Source organism: Ylistrum balloti, unplaced genomic scaffold (assembly GCF_031769215.1).
Source record: "Ylistrum balloti isolate Yb309-2 unplaced genomic scaffold, AGI_CSIRO_Ybal_v1 Utg370160, whole genome shotgun sequence".
Taxonomy (NCBI): Eukaryota; Metazoa; Mollusca; class Bivalvia; order Pectinida; family Pectinidae; genus Ylistrum; species Ylistrum balloti.
Window position 1 is genome coordinate 579,786 of NW_026782156.1, and position 18,571 is coordinate 598,356.

General features: G+C 36.7%; 1 protein-coding gene across 2 annotated transcripts in view; it reads left to right on the forward strand.

Annotated features, from left to right (window-relative positions):
• The window catches only part of LOC132550974 (ankyrin repeat domain-containing protein 29-like), a 38,077-nt gene that overhangs the window by 4,364 nt on the left and 15,142 nt on the right, over positions 1–18,571 (forward strand). Inside the window, exons 2-4 of one of the 2 annotated variants that reach the window (XM_060215076.1) lie at positions 9,124–9,234; positions 18,179–18,277; positions 18,428–18,526. In XM_060215076.1, coding sequence (XP_060071059.1) covers positions 9,124–9,234; positions 18,179–18,277; positions 18,428–18,526 — 309 coding nt within the window. Of the gene's footprint in view, positions 1–8,867; positions 9,235–18,178; positions 18,278–18,427; positions 18,527–18,571 lie in introns of those variants that run through there. The other variant, XM_060215075.1, reaches the window with a different exon arrangement.

Genomic DNA, 18,571 nt, shown 5'->3' on the forward strand with positions numbered 1-18,571 from the left:
GATATCCTTCTCCATTGATAGAGACACATTGCATTAGACAAAATAATGTACGATAGAAGGAGAAATATGTTTTTCAATACTTCAGAAAGCTTGATGGTTGTAAGTTAAATCATAGTCAATGTAGCACGGACTACTTCAATAAATATACAAGCAATCCCCTGTTGTTATCTGAAAAACTTCAAGAATTTTTTGTCGGATTCCTTTTACATGCTGATGCAATCACACTATGTAGTCAGCTTATCTTTTACCAAGCCTTTATCTACATTATAATATGAGAAAAAATAGAAAACTTTTTTCTCCGTGTGAAGCTGGGTTATCGCCCATTACAGCAGCAGCAGGGTTCAAAACCAGACAGAATATTGTAGTATTGGATTAATTCCAATCTTTACTGCCAGTAAAGGCTAGGAATTGGATGTGTGTGTTTTTATCCTATAGGAAGGTCTGAAAAATCAGAAAAAAACAACTAAAATTGGCAATTGCATACTGCATGTATTGATTGTGGTGCAACAGAGGATGGATATTGGTGACCAACTGTATGTTTTGGTGAACATAGTGTGTGTTTGCTAATCTCTTAATGCTCCTTGTTTATATAACATGCTGATACACATATTTCTGTTGTATCTTTGACAAGGCTTTATCAGTGTTTTACTGATATGTATACACAGATTATGTTGTGAAAGACATTTTTCATAGTAAATTTGGTTATCTTTGGTTTATATTGATTAATGTCCTACAGGGTCACTGAAGTATACTGCCATAGGCCCTTAGCACGACACCCCACCTGGTCTCATTATACTGACAACAAGCAAATTAGTTGTTACACTGCCACACTGAAATATACTGCCATAGGCCCTTAGTACAACACCCCACCTGGTCTCATTATACTGACAACAGGTAAATTAGTTGTTACACTGCCACACTGAAGTATACTGCCAAAGGCCCTTAGCACAACACTCCACCCGGTCACATTATACTGACAACAGACAAACAAGTTGTTACACTGCCACACTTAAGTATACTGACAAAAGCCCATAGCATGACACCCCACCTGGTCTCATTATACTGACAACAGGCAAACAAGTTGTTACACTGCCACACTGTAAGTATACTGCCAAAGGCCCTTAGCACAACACTCCACCTAGTCACATTATACTGACAACAGGCAAACCAGTTGTTACGCTACCACACTTAAGTATATTGCTGAAGGCCCTTAGCAGGGTTCTACTTGGTCACATTGTACTGACAATGGACAAACTACTTGTTACACTGCCACACTTAAGTATACTGCCGAAGGCCCATAGCAGGACACGTCACCCGGTCACATTATACTGACAACAAGCAAACTAGTTGTTACACTGCCACACTTAAGTATACTGCCAATGGCCCTTAGCACGACACTCCACCCGGTCACATTATACTGACAACAGGCAAACCAGTTGTTAGACTACCACACTTAAGTATATTGCTGAAGGCCCTTAGTAGGGTTCTACCTGGTCACATTGTACTGACAATGGACAAACTAATTGTTACACTGCCACAATGCTAAACTTGAAGCAGAAGATTGTAACTACCATTTTAAAGACTCTGGTATGTCTCATCCAGGAGATAGATCCCAAAGCCTTCCTCACAGAGGTGAACATTTTGTTAAAGGCAAAAAATGAAGCAATGTCAAAGATCGGGTCAGAACGAAGAAATTCTGTAGAAAAGAAAGAAGTTTAGTCACCTCTTATGATCATACAATGGGGGCAGCAGGTACGGTTCTTATACCCTTTTCTGTGCATGGCAGCTCTCACAGAGATTGGATATAAATACATCGGCTTGTCCATAGCTTGAATGTTTCAATCGAATCAAATATACATTTTGACTTCTTCAAAATATTAGTTGAAATAAAATAAAAAAACTTTACTTTAAACTGAAATATTTACCATAGCAATCTCATAAGACCCTGTTTAATAGATCACCTTACATGGAAGTACCATATTTATGTTGCAATATGTCCATGGCCTTGTTATATTACTTATTCTGGTAAACTAATCTGTTATAATACATTGTAGCATGAAGTAAAAGTGATGTTGTTAATTTACACAACAAGTACAACCTAAGCAATACACCAGGGTCTTATATTGGGAATGAAATCATTAGTAGTTTAGTTTGAATTAGTTTAGTAATCTTTATTTATTTACAAAAATTGTGAAGCAAGTTTTTACAACTTCTGTTAAGCACTCTTGTTGGCACGGATGGAAGCGTGCAAGGGGTCTTACTGCGGGAGAAAACCGGAGTACCTGGGGAAAACCCACATAGTCGGGCAGGAGACCCATACCTTTTCACATCCATTCTGGGAATTGAACCCTGGGTGGCTAGGTGAAAGGCGAGTGCATTACCACTGCACCACCCAACTCAACGTTTGTTGTTGGTTTACATCCTATTAACAGCCAGGGTCATTTAATAAAGTGCCAAGTTTGGTTTGGGAGGAAAGCCAGAGTTATTGGAGAAAATCACTTACCTGTGGCTAGTGCCTGGCAACGGCCCCAGGTAGGCCTCAAACGACCCAGAGGTGGAGGGTTAGTGATAAAGACAGTCAGATGCTTTAAACATTCGATCACCAAGTCCCCTCTACCATTACTAGTTCATTGGGTTGTTTAAAATACATGGAAATAAAAAAACTGTAATCTTGTATAGTCTAGAAATTTTATCTCAAGCCCCATGTATAAAGTCCTGTAATGTTTCAAAGCGAAATGAAACGGAGTAAAAATATTAACTGACTTGTAAGAATTCCCCGACTTGATGGGATCTGTTAGTAGCTTTACAAAGTACATTGTATTGTTTTTATTCATGTTTAAGACTCGCTCTCTACACATGTTATTAGCGCTCATGTCCAGAATAATAGATTGATTAATGATAAGAACATGTGGTTGTAGTAAATAAAGTCAAACTTAACAAACATATTTATCATCTTTAGATTTGATCAAATTTATGATGGATGATTTACCTAGTGAAAGCTATCATTGCTTGTACAGACTTATAAAGATAGCTGGATGAGGTATATATTTCTTGCCTTTACATTATTCATATTTAGGTGATTTACTTGCCAACAAGTTAGTATGAAACAGTCTCACTTCCAATGTTCTGTCAAATGTTCCAAGTCTACTGCGGTATGTTTTCACTACATTAGTGTTAGAAATATTTTAGATATTTTAATGATTCTATTCATAAAAATGGTAGCACTTTGTGAAGTGTCATATTCTATGTGATTTAAGATGCAATACGACTAACCAAACATGCTGTCAGGTGAATATTGATGAGATATGATGAAGCTGTAATGTAAATTATTTGAAATATTAGGTGACCATAAAACCATACAAAAAGCATAAGGACCCTTGAGACCTGACAGTTGATAGGGAATATGATAGAAAGCAGATATAAGGTGCTTTGTATATCTACCATTCCTGCAGACATTATATCAAGGTTCTGTATACCACTGTTGCATTGCCTGAAGATGAGGGGTTAATTTGACTTTTGCGGGTTTTTTTTCAGGAAGAATACAAGTAAATCAGGAATACATTAAAATATTGAGATAAGTAAAGATGACAATTATATTTATATGTATGTTTATCATTTTAAAGTTTTATGATTAGTACTCCTTTTCTTTCCTTCTGTGAAATGGCAGCTACTGCTAGCCTGCCAGTTAGTTAACACCTTGATGTCTTTCCAGAGATAAATGCCCAGTTATATTTCCATACGAGTAAAATTCAAAGAATCCTTCTCATTAAATGTCATATTTAATTCAAATTTGTTTTGAGACAGTTCCAAAGTTACAGCTACTGGAAGGTAAAGAAAGTCCATAAATATGTCAGATCTGAGAAACTTAGGTGCTTTTTTCAGCTTGGGAGTGGTTAAAAGATTTCTTTATTGGAGAGCTGTTTCTCATCTTTATTTGAAATGATTTATGAGTGGTAAAGTATCTGTGGAATTTGGTTATCCTGATAAATACTCAGATAACTAGGATATTAAAGGAGTAAACAAGAACTTTAAATCTCCTTTATTAACCTGTTGTAAGTTATTGCTTTTTTAACCAAAGGGTTTCCAGACATTGAAGTGAAATTCATCTCCTTTTGATTGTAAATACAATGTGTAGATTTTTATTATGCTATATATATCAAGAGTTTAGCCTTAGGCAATCATGGACCTACCATACATCTTGCAATTCCTTGTCTTTTTTATAATACATCTACAGTGGGTAAAATACATCCTAGATTATATCAATGAAACTGATAAAGAATAAGGTCATCAGGTGCTTTTACATATGTATTTCTTAAAGCATTTATAAACTTACAAGTTGAAATCCTAGTTGGAAATCTTATCATCTCAGAAAATTTATCTTTGAAGGCAAACTTTTTTGCCTTATAGTTATAAATATATCTTACTTTTGTAGAAAACAGACTGATTATCTCTTCCATTTGCAAAACTTCAATGTTTTTTGCATATATTTCGAATTGAAATTAAAATTAAATTTTACTAGGTTATTTAGTTTTTTCTTACTTTTAAACAATTTAACATTTTCAATTTCTTTTCAAAAAACCCCAAACCGATTTCAATGAAATTTTGCTGAAATCTTCCTTGGCCAAAGATGAACCTAAAAAGTAAATTATATGGTCCTCACTCTACATGGGCCTGAGGATAGGGGGCCAAAAGGATCAAACTGACTCCGATTTCAAAACTTTTCTCAACACCCAGATATGGTAGAATCAAAAGCTCTTCATGGATGGAAGCATTTTAAGGTGCTGTACCAAAATTTCAAACTTCATGGCACCAGGGTCTAACATTTCCTGGTAGGTAGGGGGTAAATTTGACTATAGTTTATAGGCGTCTTATATGGCATTATGATTATCTAATCACTCAAATAATCCGTTATCAAGAACAGAAGTGAACAGCTTACACAGACAAATTACTAATAATCCGTTATTAAGAACAGAAGTGAACAGCTTACACAGACAAATAACTAATAATCCGTTATTAAGAACAGAAGTGAACAGCTTACACAGACAAATTACTAATAATCCGTTATTAAGAACAGAAGTGAACAGCTTTCACAGACAAATTACTAATAATCCGTTATTAAGAACAGAAGTGAACAGCTTTCACAGACAAATTACTAATAATCCGTTATTAAGAACAGAAGTGAACAGCTTACACAGACAAATTACTAATAATCCGTTATTAAGAACAGAAGTGAACAGCTTACACAGACAAATTACTAATAATCCGTTATTAAGAACAGAAGTGAACAGCTTACACAGACAAATCACTAATAATCCGTTATTAAGAACAGAAGTGAACAGCTTACACAGACAAATCACTAATAATCCGTTATTAAGAACAGAAGTGAACAGCTTACACAGACAAATTACTAATAATCCGTTATTAAGAACAGAAGTGAACAGCTTACACAGACAAATTACTAATAATCCGTTATTAAGAACAGAAGTGAACAGCTTACACAGACAAATTACTAATAATCCGTTATTAAGAACAGAAGTGAACAGCTTACACAGACAAATTACTAATAATCCGTTATTAAGAACAGAAGTGAACAGCTTACACAGACAAATTACTAAGATTATGTCTCTATAGTTATTAGCATCATCAGTGTTGCCTTTCTTATGAAGAAGGATTATAACACCACATGACCAACATTCTGGGAAAATCTTCCAGTGAAAATCAAACTCAATGAAATAATCTTGTACCAAAGTATTTTTGGTATTTACAAAATATTCAACAATTTATCTATACCTGGAGACTTATTAACTTTTCACTGTTTAATGACCTTCAAGATTTCTTCATGTTCTAGCTCAGGAAAAATGCATTCATCAGGATTATATTCATCTACACTACTATCATTATTCTCAACTTTAAAAAAACTTTAAAGTGTGCATAAAAGCTGTTTACTGACAACTTTGTAGTAGCATTTTTCTTCTGTTAAATAACTGATAAAATTGTTTAGGGTTAGCTTTACGCATGTACATTGATCTATAACCTTCTTGTGTTTTAAATATTTTTTCATCTGATGTTCATATCTCTAAATCTATAAAAAAAGGTGCTTATTTTCTACTTACCGGTAAATACTTTTTTTCTGGAGTGTGTAAAAAATTGAAGCTCTCTAGAGTTTTCCTATTCCTTCTGTACAAAAACGTACAATGGCCGTCAAACCGTAGTTTGTCATTTATAACATTGTGACTGTGTTATTATGTTATTACTCTGGTTAGAAGTTAGCCGTAACATGGGATAATTATACTCATCAAGGATAACCTTGTTAATTTTGTTTGTGTTTTCGAAACAATTTTTGACTTGATAATATGGATAAAGATGTCCAAAAATTGTATTTCTACAGATACGTTCTTGTTTTATACGTGTTTGCCCACTATATATGTCTCATTGTATTGAAAAATACAGCCCCTTTGGGTCTATTATGTTAGTTCATGATCTCAATAGGCAAACAGGTAATGAACCTGTATTAGAAATATATTATTGGAAAACCCCCTCAGTTTTCAAGGCTATTTCGTCCTTAAATGTACTAAACATTAAAGAATCATTTAGATCATGGGCTATATATATTGTATATTGAATCTGTTATAAGAGAACCATTCTCTATGCATTGTGCTATTGTGTATTGTACTGATGGGTCAATGACCTAAAGTTTTGAGTAAATCTTGAATCTAGCTGTAGGTCATGTTAAACTTACAAATGTATAGCAATGATAATGTCTGGATCCTGGCTGAAAATTAACTGATAGTGAGAGTAAAGATAACATCGGGTGGCATACAGCCATAAACAGGGGATAGGTTGTCATTGAGTTGGATATGTACAGGAAACATACAAGTTATACCTGGATCTTACCAGATAGGATAGATGTGACATCATGCATTATGTTTCTTTGTTTCTTTATCAGACCTTTGTCAGTAGCCAAGAAACACTTGTCAACAGCAGTAGTTGTCCGTTAATATTTCATGTATGGTATGTACTAGGGGTATTTGTTAGGATACATCTCTGTGAATGTAAAACTTTTACACATTCACTATGGAATAAGCAAACGATAACAACATATGATTCATTATACAAGTGTGGGGGTGAGGGCGAGGCTTATGTTTGGATGAACCTACCTGGTCATGCGCCTTATTGTCAGGATAAATATGGTACATGTTATAAAATGAAGTCATCCAACAGTATCCAATGTAGGATGAAGATTGACTGCATAATGTGAAGTCAGATGTCTCAAAATATAAACATGCTGTGGTATGAAGTTTTGTCTGTATATTCATAAGTAAATGTAATTACATTTACAGTTCTTTTGCAGTTCTGATATTTTCAGTTTCAAGTTATTAAAAATTAAAAAAAAGACGCCAATTTTCCTGACCTAGATATCTTTTTCTGTGGTCATGTGGCTATTGCTAGAATTACTTGCAGAAGATAGGAGAAAGTACATTGTCAAATTTAGAACTGTGTCGGCATGATGAAATTGATACTGACAGAACTGTGTTACTCAGTAAATGAAGCATTACTATTCTATGCTTGTCTTGGCATCTAGATGTATGCTTGTATTTCATACAGTGTTAGCTGATAAAAATATTTCTTTCATGAATTCCTCCCAGCAACAGACAGCCAATAACAGTGTGACAAAGTGACAACTTAAATATGTATTTAAAACTTATACATGGCAGCAAAGTACTAACACTGACGGTTCACCTTTCTGATGTACAGTAGACAGGATTGATAATAGTAGATAAGAATTATCTGCCCCTTCCTTCCCCACTGGAGCCTTGTAAACAATCAGCCACAACAGCTTGGATGGATTTTTTCCACCGACTTGTTAGCTTGATTTAATTTTTTTTTGAGATTTGGTTTTGCAATATAGCTTAGAATTTATTAGTGTTTTTTAATGATTCTTATGTCCAGTATATATATAATATATACTATTATTCAAAATTTACTGTATCGTAAATATTCTTCTTCGTCAGAAATTTTTTAAAGCTGACACTTAAAAATATTGTGTTGAGGCAGACATACTTTAATTTGTCATCTTGATCTATTGTACTGATACATGTATTCATACACTTGAACTTAAAATAGATTTAAACATTCCATGGTAAGCATATTTCCAGTTCATCATTTTCAGATGGTGCACTTGATCGCTGGTCATGTAAATTTTCAGTGCAATTATTAAACAGAGGAAAAAGTTTAACCTCATCAGTTAAGTTGACTATGCATTTAATGACTAGGTTCTTGAGACTGAATCCCATGGTGCCATTTCACACTGAATGCAACACATGCTTCTCACATGTGTGAGATTCTCACCAAATCTCTATACTCTTCTACAACAGTTTATCTACAGATTTGGCACAACATACATACACATTTTGTGAAGAAGCTAATTATTGAAATTTACAACTATCATCTTCCAAATTTTCAGATTATAACACATAATTGACTGATTGAGGTTGATCCCGTTGGATATGCATGGAAGCCAGGAATTTTGTAATGTTGGAGATATATCACCATTTTATATTTCACCGTCTTGGAACTTTTAAATTATTTTCAGCTGATTTCAAAATTAGCTAAAGCTGGTGGGGTATTTAATGATATACTTTCAGCAAAATAATCACATAGGTAGCTTGTTATTATTTCTTTATCAAGTCTCATGTGATGATGTTATGTAATTTGTAAATACACCCAGCTTAGTATAACATATTCTTGATACACGATAATCATGTGAGGAATGATTGTACCGTCAGTTAATGTAACTATACAGAAGTCCTGATGAATGATGATAACCTTTGATTATCACATAAGAATATTTTCAATAATCCTGTTTATTAAAAGTATTTTACACCTTGTCCACTGACATCGTTGATTGTTTGCAGCTATTTGTTTGAGATATTATAGTGTAAATGGAGACTGACAGATGGCATGTGTATAAAGATTTAATGGAATATCATCAATTTCTTATCAACAACTGTGCTCATTTCTCACACTGAAGCCAACACTGGGAGATGTGCTGTCCAAACTGTCTGTGCTGCAGACAATTGTTGTTCGTCATTCAAACTGGATATGTATTTCTATGAATTCCAGAAGGAGACTCCGTCTGACCAGCAACTTCACCTGGCGGCACTCCAAGGAAACTTCGACCTCCTCAAACGTGTCTTGGACAGTGGAAAAGTACATGTTGACTGTAAAGACAAGGTAGGTGGATATTTTATTGTGTCATCACCATGTGTAGTACATGTAGGTTGCTAGCCATGACAACCCATTTAGCAGTATATTGTGTAGTTGATTTTCTTTAGGATACGACAAGTTCTCTAGTATGCTTGTCAGTTCTGATGAACAAATGTATACTCAGCCACACCAATTAAACAGTGTTATATAGTGTGTGTTCTTGTTAACAGAATGTGTGTGTTCTTGTTAACAGAATTTAAAATCATTGACTTTTCAAATATTTGTGGTTTTTCAAAAAAAAAAAATTTACATTGGCACCTGATTTCGTTGATAAGTAGTGTTCATGATATCAACATTGCTTACTAAAATTTAGGACAATTTTAATTGGATATAATTTCATGGACTTGTGAATTCGTGGATAACGAGTTTTTACGAAAATGAATTACACTGATGATTATGACTGATTTTACAATACCAGTAACAACTGTGATCATTCTGAATATTACAGCTGTTTGTTAGTACTGTACATCAAGGTAAACACATGTTTGGGTTATCTGTTACTAAATAAGGATGTAGGTATCCAAATGACTAAAAAGTATCTTTGATGATCTGTAGAAAATTTAGAATTTTCGTGATCACATATGTTACATCACAAGTACCTCAGATCAGATTTTACAATCACTGACTGCTTGTCATGTAGATAATTTTGTCTTGACTTTAAGCATACAGATATAGTTTAATATAGATATAATATTTGGATGTGCTACACAAAAATGATGTCAGAGATTGCTAATAAAAAATTAAGACATATTCTGAGCAGGTTATTAAAACTTAAAAAAAATACGGTATGTCTACTAGTTTCTAACCAGGAATAAAAACATAAAATTTCAACCCTTACATACTACAGCTGTGGGCACATTTCACACCTTTACTTTATCACGTCACCAATAATGCCAAATAAGGAACAAATACATCTTGCATTGATAATGTTATAAAATATCAACAATATCTGTGGGCTTTATGAGAGTGTCATTCAATATCTTCTGTTATGAAGTCAGCATCCTTCACGGTTATAAAAAGCACATCAGAAATTATCTAGATTAGCTCAATTTTCATCCGTTTGATATCTTCTGTACTGTTGAGGTTAGGTGAACTGCCATGCTGGTAGCTTGCTGCTTTTTTTTTCACTTTTGGACCTGTAGTTTGTCCTCTAGTTGTTTAGGTATATTGTAATAGGTTGAAATTACTGTATTTTTTTCATTTTTGTTTGAATGTAGAAAGGCATATGATAATGAAATATTTACAGATTGAAATGCAGTGCATTCTATACATATCTTTTCCCAAGGAAATAAACCAGTTTTAGGTATTTAAATGATTTTCATAAAATTAAACTGTTGTTTGATAAAAAGCAGATTACTATTCTTTAAGTATTTAGATATATAGTCTAATTAAGGACATCAATACTTTAAAATGTAAATAGATATCACTACCATACACAATAAGGTAGATCTTTGCTGAAAATTAAATTCTTCATATCTTAAAATTTAACAATGAAAGTATAAGTGAAGGAAAAGGATAAAATTACACTGTCTGAATTACATCTGAATTTGTGTAACTTCGAATTTAATTTCATGATTTGTATTTCTGAATTGAGCTCTCAGCCATCTAAGTGGTTAATGATAATGATGCTATTGATATAGTGGTATAGCTTTGCAGCACTTCTTACCTGAATGAGATTGGGAGTACCCCAGGTTACAGTCAATTAAAGTGGAGATTTTCAGCAGAGAACTTGTAATGTAAAAACTAAAAATAAAAACATTTGACAGAGGAAGCTTCAGTAATATGATACTTTTGGGAGAATTTCTTAGAATTTTCACAACGTTCTCTTGACTAAGGATCAAATACTTTCAGGGACAAAGAAAAATATATTGTAGGATTGAAATATATTGATAAATTTCTAGAGATAAGCTTTAGACACTGATGGATTCTAATTCATATTGTATTTGTAGTAAGCAAGTTGACATACCAGTGATGTGAACATGTCACAAACTAATCTCTTGTATTTAGGTATGAAACATAGTATAAGTAAGATGGGTATACTTACTTTACTTACTTAGATTGACCAAGATTTACATAGCGTGTGTTGTCAATGAAGCAGAAGGCACTCACCCTTCTAGAACATATGGTCTTATTTTCCTTGTTCTTTTTCAATGGTCTGTTTGTTTCATTCTGATTTGTCCATAGTTTCGCAGAATTTGTGTCAGAATGATGATTCTGTTGACATGTAAGTAGATTAATAATTTTTCACTTGCCAGAACATGTACAAATAATGTAAACAGAAGTTGTTATCCTTCTTTTTTTCATAAATAAGCATTCATGAAAGAATTGTATGTATAAAGTGTGTACATGTATTCAATAAAAACATTTGGAAGAAATTGATGAACATTACCTGTTTCTTGAGCAGAAAAGCCAAGGTCATCCTATACTGTAAACTGACTTATTTTGGTGCACTAGCACGATATCAATTATGTGATAACAAAATCATGCATTCACAGCAATTGTTAAAGTAACATCATGCAGAAACACAAATTTGCAAAATTTTAGTGCAATATCTGTAGAGCAAACATTAACATAAGATAACCACTAATATATTTATGTTTATTGTATATGAAGAGGAAATCTTCAACCAAGTATCAAAGCATATGAAGTCAGGGATTAAGATTAGAAAATAAGTAGGTAAAGGGATTATTTTGTAAATTTTACCTTTTTTCATAATATATGTTTATGAAATAGATGTGACTGTTTGATTGTGTCTTTCATATATACGATGAAACATTTTAGCTGAATAGTTCAGTGCAGATACAAGTTTAATGAAATGTATGGTTGATATGAGTCAAAGCATATGGCCTTTAGAATATTGTAAATTAACGTACGTCATGGAGATCTTCTCACCGCTATAGCTGACAAGATACCAAATCATGCCCTTTGTTCAGTAGAACTTTATTAAAAAAATATGTTAAGTTTTAATGTTAAAAGTCACGAAGCCAGACATTTGCTCTACACAGAAACACATGTCTTTTTATTGAAAAACAGATGTTGAATGCTGTGTGGAAATATTTTTGTGGAAAATGTGCTGCACTTCAGATGATTTAATTGTTGTTCCATTTCTATACGGGAATGCTCTCAAGTGTTTAGATCAGACGAGAGATATGTCTCTTCTTAGATTATAGAGACTGTATTATCCAAATAAACACATTGATCTGGAGGACTGGCAGGTTCATGGTGATCCTGTCAGTGGAGCCTGTGTAATGGTCCCACTTAGGGAAGCTGTGTGGCGGTCCCTGTCAGTAGAAGCTCTTGGTGGTCCCTGTTGTTAGAGGTTTTGTAGTGGTCCCTGTTATTGGAGATTTTGTAGTGGTCCCTGTTATTGGAGGTTGTGTAGTGGTCCCTGTTATTGGAGGTTGTGTAGTGGTCCCTGTTATTGGAGCTTTTGTAGTGGTCCCTGTTATTGGAGGCCATGTAGTCATCGCTGTCAGTGGAAGCAGTTTTGTGGTCTCTGTTAGTGGAGGCCTGGTAGTGGTCCCTGTCAATGAGGGTGGTGTAGTGGACCCTGTTATTGGAGGCTGTTTGGTGGTCCCTTTTAGTGGAGGCTGTTTGGTGGTCCCTGTTAGTGGAGGCCTGGTAGTGGTCCCTGTTAGTGGTCCTGTAAATGGGGGTTGTGGAGTGTTCCCTGTTAATGGAGATGGTGTGTGGTCCTGATTAGTGGAGGTTGTGTATAGGTCCCTGTGAGTGGAGGTTGTGCGTGGTCCCAGTTAGTGGAAATTGTGTAGAGGACCCTGTTATTGGAGGCTGTTTGGTGGTCCCTGTTAGTGGAGGCCTGGTAATGGTCCCTGTTAGTGGAAAATTTGTAGTAGCCCCTTGTAGTTGAGGCTATGTGGTGGTCCCAGTTTGTGGAGGTGGTGTGGTGGTCCCAGTTTGTGGTGGTGGTGTGGTGGTCCCTGTAATGGGGGTTGTTGAGTGTTCTCTGTTAATGGAAATGGTGTGTGGTCCTGATTAGTGGAGGTTGTGTAAGGTCCCTGTGAGTGGAGGATGTGCATGGTCCCAGTTAGTGGAAATTGTGTAGTGGTCCCTGTCAAAGGAGGCTGTATGGAGGTCCATGTTAGTGAAGGTTGTGTAGAGGTCCCTGTTATTGGAGGTTGTGTAGAGGTCCATGTTAGTGGAGGTTGTGTTGTGGTCCCTGTTATTGGAGGTTGTGTTGTGGTCCCTGTTAGTGGAGGTTGTATAGAGGTCCCTGTTAGTGGAGGTTGTGTTGTGGTCCCTGTTAGTGGAGGTTGTGTTGTGGTCCCTGTTAGTGGAGGCCTGGTAGTGGTCCCTGTCAATGGAGGCGGTGTAGTGGACCCTGTTATTGGAAGCTGTTTGGTGGTCCCTGTTAGTGGAGGCTATTTGGTGGTCCCTGTTAGTGGAGGCCTGGTAGTGGTCCCTGTTAGTGGAAGATTTCTAGTAGCCCCTTGTAGTGGAGGCTATGTGGTGGTCCCAGTTTGTGGAGGTGGTGTGGTGGTCCCAGTTTGTGGAGGTGGTGTGGTGGTCCCTGTAAATGGGGGTTGTGGAGTGTTCCCTGTTAATGGAGATGGTGTGTGGTCCTGATTAGTGGAGGTTGTGTATAGGTCCCTGTGAGTGGAGATTGTGTGGTGGTCCCTGTTATTGGGGTTTCTGAGAGGTCTCTGTTAGTGGAGTTTGTGTAGAGGTCCATGTTATTGGAGGTTGTGTAGAGGTCTATGTTAGTGGAGGTTGTATAGAGGTCCCTGTTAGTGGAGGTTGTGTTGTGGTCCCTGTTAGTGGTGGTTGTGTTGTGGTCCCTGTTAGTGGAGGTTGTGTAGTGGTCTCTGTTAATGGAGATTGTGTTGTGGTCCCTGTTATTGGAGTTTGTGTAGAGGTCTCTGTTAGTGGAGTTTGTGTAGAGGTCCATGTTATGTGGAGGTCCCTGTGTGGAGGTTGTATAGAGGTCCATGTTATTGGAGGTTGTGTAGAGGTCCCTGTTAGTGGAGGTTGTGTAGAGGTCCCTGTTAGTGGAGGTTGTGTTGTGGTCCCTGTTAGTGGAGGTTGTGTTGTGGTCCCTGTTAGTGGAGGTTGTGTTGTGGTCCCTGTTAGTGGAGGTTGTATAGAGGTCCCTGTTAGTGGAGGTTGTATAGAGGTCCCTGTTAGTGGAAGCTGTTTGGTGGTCCCTGTTAGTGAAGGCTATTTGGTGGTCCCTGTTAGTGGAGGCCTGGTAGTGGTCCCTGTTAGTGGAAGATTTGTAGTAGCCCCTTGTAGTGGAGGCTATGTGGTGGTCCCAGTTTGTGGAGGTGGTGTGGTGGTCCCAGTTTGTGGAGGTGGTGTGGTGGTCCCTGTAAATGGGGGTTGTGGAGTGTTCTCTGTTAATGGAGATGGTGTGTGGTCCTGATTAGTGGAGGTTGTGTATAGGTCCCTGTGAGTGGAGTTTGTGCGTGGTCCCAGTTAGTGGAAATTGTGTAGTGGTCCCTGTCAATGGAGGTGGTGTAGTGGACCCTGTTATTGGAGGCTGTTTGGTGGTCCCTGTTAGTGGAAGATTTGTAGTAGCCCCTTGTAGTGGAGGCTATGTGGTGGTCCCAGTTTGTGGAGGTGGTGTGGTGGTCCCAGTTTGTGGAGGTGGTGTGGTGGTCCCTGTAAATGGGGGTTGTGGAGTGTTCTCTGTTAATGGAGATGGTGTGTGGTCCTGATTAGTGGAGGTTGTGTATAGGTCCCTGTGAGTGGAGATTGTGTGGTGGTCCCTGTTATTGGGGTTTCTGAGAGGTCTCTGTTAGTGGAGTTTGTGTAGAGGTCCATGTTATTGGAGGTTGTGTAGAGGTCTATGTTAGTGGAGGTTGTATAGAGGTCCCTGTTAGTGGAGGTTGTGTTGTGGTCCCTGTTAGTGGTGGTTGTGTTGTGGTCCCTGTTAGTGGAGGTTGTGTAGTGGTCTCTGTTAATGGAGATTGTGTTGTGGTCCCTGTTATTGGAGTTTGTGTAGAGGTCTCTGTTAGTGGAGTTTGTGTAGAGGTCCATGTTATTGGAGGTTGTGTAGAGGTCCCTGTTAGTGGAGGTTGTGTTGTGGTCCCTGTTAGTGGAGGTTGTGTTGTGGTCCCTGTTAGTGGAGGTTGTATAGAGGTCCCTGTTAGTGGAGGTTGTGTTGTGGTCCCTGTTAGTGGAGGTTGTGTTGTGGTCCCTGTTAGTGGAGGTTGTGTTGTGGTCCCTGTTAGTGGAGGTTGTATAGAGGTCCCTGTTATTGGAGGTTGTATAGAGGTCCCTGTTAGTGGAGGTTGTATAGAGGTCCCTGTTAGTGGAGGTTGTGTTGTGGTCCCTGTTAGTGGAGGTTGTATAGAGGTCCCTGTTAGTGGAGGTTGTATAGAGGTCCCTGTTAGTGGAGGTTGTGTTGTGGTCCCTGTTAGTGGAGGTTGTGTTGTGGTCCCTGTCAGTCTGTATTATATTTCTTATTTGGTGTCTAGGTTGTACAGCAGAATTTGTTGTGGAGTGAAAATGTTCACATGGAAATGGGAACAGACAACACTGAGAAACTCGTAATGCTGTTTACTGTATTACAATGTTTAATAAAATGTTTACTTTTTACTCTAAAAATATATATCGGGTGATATGTAATTATCTGTATGTTGTTCTATTTCAAACATAGTTTTGATCATGATTTCTTTTCCAAGCATCACCTTGATCTCGGTACGCACGTATATATAGTGTATAGGTAGAAAGAAAGTTCTCGTTGAAACTTGGGTTTGAAGGTTTGATCAGATAAATCATAGAAGGGTTATGTTGATACAAAACATCTGAGTCTATATTGCAGTAATCTCAATCTAAGATCTCCAAAATATATTGACTCTGAATGTTGGCTGATTCAATGAAGATGTGGTGTTCAGACATGTTTTTAAGATATTCTAAATATTACTACTACGTAAATGATAAAAACATACATTGGTAAAGTATGAACAGCAAAGAGCAAGGCAATGTATACATATTACAAGCTACTGGTATGTTTGGCTTTGCCTTCAATAACAAAATTATCCACACAAAAGTGGTAATTTTGTACAAAGATGCCTTTACGTAGGTACAGGACATATTCACAACTCTGTAAGTCTGCTGCAACATCAGTGTGAAGCCTTTGTATTTGTAGAAGACAGTGTTTGAGCAATACCCCAGGAGAGTAACAATTTTGATCAAAAGGCATATTTCTGTGTGTAGTTGGATGGGCACTGTTATACTTTGAAATACATGTATTGTCATATACAATTTGGCAATTGTAGGTCGAACAGAATATTTGAAATGTACCATGCAGAAAAGTGAAGCACACACAGTGCAGAAACTACCCACCTCTAAACACAAAAATCATGGTTGATTCAATGTCAAGTATTATTTAAACATAAGAAAACAGGGAGTAAACATTTGAGAAAAAGGATGGAAAATTTGAAAACCATAGTTTTTGTCTTGAAATGGATGCAGTTAATTATTTATCTTTTAAAGAGTCCCCAGTAGTTTACACTTTGAATAATCATAACTTAAAAACTGTAGGTACATGCCAGATCTGGGTTGATGATTATAATCATAATCAAATACTGTATAGCACAGGAACTTTACAAGAATTCCCAATTCAATATACATGTGTATATATGCAGAGCCTAAGGTTAGGAATTAGTGACAAGTCCCTGTGGTATATTGTGATGCCTGCCTATGAAGACAGAACCTAGGGTTAGGAATTAGTGACAAGTCCCTGTGGTATATTGTGATGCCTGCCTATGAAGACAGCAGCATATAGATATATATGCAGAACCTAGGGTTAGGAATTAGTGACAAGCTCCTGTGTTATATTGTGATGCCTGCTTATGAAGACAGAACCTAGGGTTAGGAATTAGTGACAAGTCCCTGTGGTATATTGTGGTGCCTGCCTATGAAGACAGAACCTAGGGTTAGGAATTAGTGACAAGTCCCTGTGGTATATTGTGATGCCTGCCTATGAAGACAGCAGCATATAGATATATATGCAGAACCTAGGGTTAGGAATTAGTGACAAATCCCTGTGGTATATTGTGGTGCCTGCCTATGAAGACAGAACCTAGGGTTAGGAATTAGTGACAAGTCCCTGTGGTATATTGTGATGCCTGCCTATGAAGACAGCAGCATATAGATATATATGCAGAACCTAGGGTTAGGAATTAGTGACAAGCTCCTGTGTTATATTGTGATGCCTGCTTATGAAGACAGAACCTAGGGTTAGGAATTAGTGACAAGTCCCTGTGGTATATTGTGATGCCTGCCTATGAAGACAGAACCTAGGGTTAGGAATTAGTGACAAGTCCCTGTGGTATATTGTGATGCCTGCCTATGAAGACAGCAGCTAGTGCATGTCACCTACTGATGTTATTGTTATCTCCCTTGGCTTGTCACCGTGTAGTTATATTTTATCACTCAGTATTACAGAGATAGTATTGATGCATATACTGGTGTATTCTTGACCAAATTACCAGTAATGAAGATGGTTGACAGAAATCCTGTATTGTATGGAACTCATAGTGAAAGGAGATGATCAAAAAATTTTCAGTTACACACATCCTTAAGTTTGTAAATAGCCCAGCAATTCTGAGTAGTTCTACATATCAAAGTTTCTGCTATCCATAAACACTACACAGCTGCTACAGGGACGAAGCTGATATCTAAATCTCCCCATACAATAATGATTGTCAGTGATGGTAGGAAGCAAATTTGTAAAAACTTTCATTTATATAAAGTACAGAAAGTTATAGCCAGTGCATGTAATTTAGACAATGCTGTTGTTTGAAAGGGCTGAACATTATGTCATTACTGAACTGTTTGTGGTCAGAGAGATGTTGAACAGCTGTTAATAAAGAAAATTGCTGTAGTATTTTTTATATGCCTATATCCAGTGAGAGTAATTCAAATAAATTTTGTTTGTTTGCAGGAAGGAACCACTCCCTTAATACTTGCTGCGGCCAATAATCATCTAGACTGTGTAAAAGAATTATTGAAACAAGGTGGAGATCCAGCAGCAAGAAGATTGGTGAGTTACTTCCCTTGATTAATTTATTTTTAGCACTGTCACTAAAAGGATTAGTTGGTGTATTGGATAGCACGAATGGAATTCAAGTATGTCAGTATCTTTTAGTAAATAAGGTTAAGAATTATACCTGATTTATTTTATTTATTTCAGACGGGAACATGTGCTCTGTTTTTTGCTGCCCAAGGAGGATTTCTAGATATTGTTAAAGTGTTATTAGACAGTGGCGCACCCGTGGATATTTCAAGTTATGTGAGTATGCTGTTTTTATGTTTATTCTCCCCTGTCAGTTAAAAT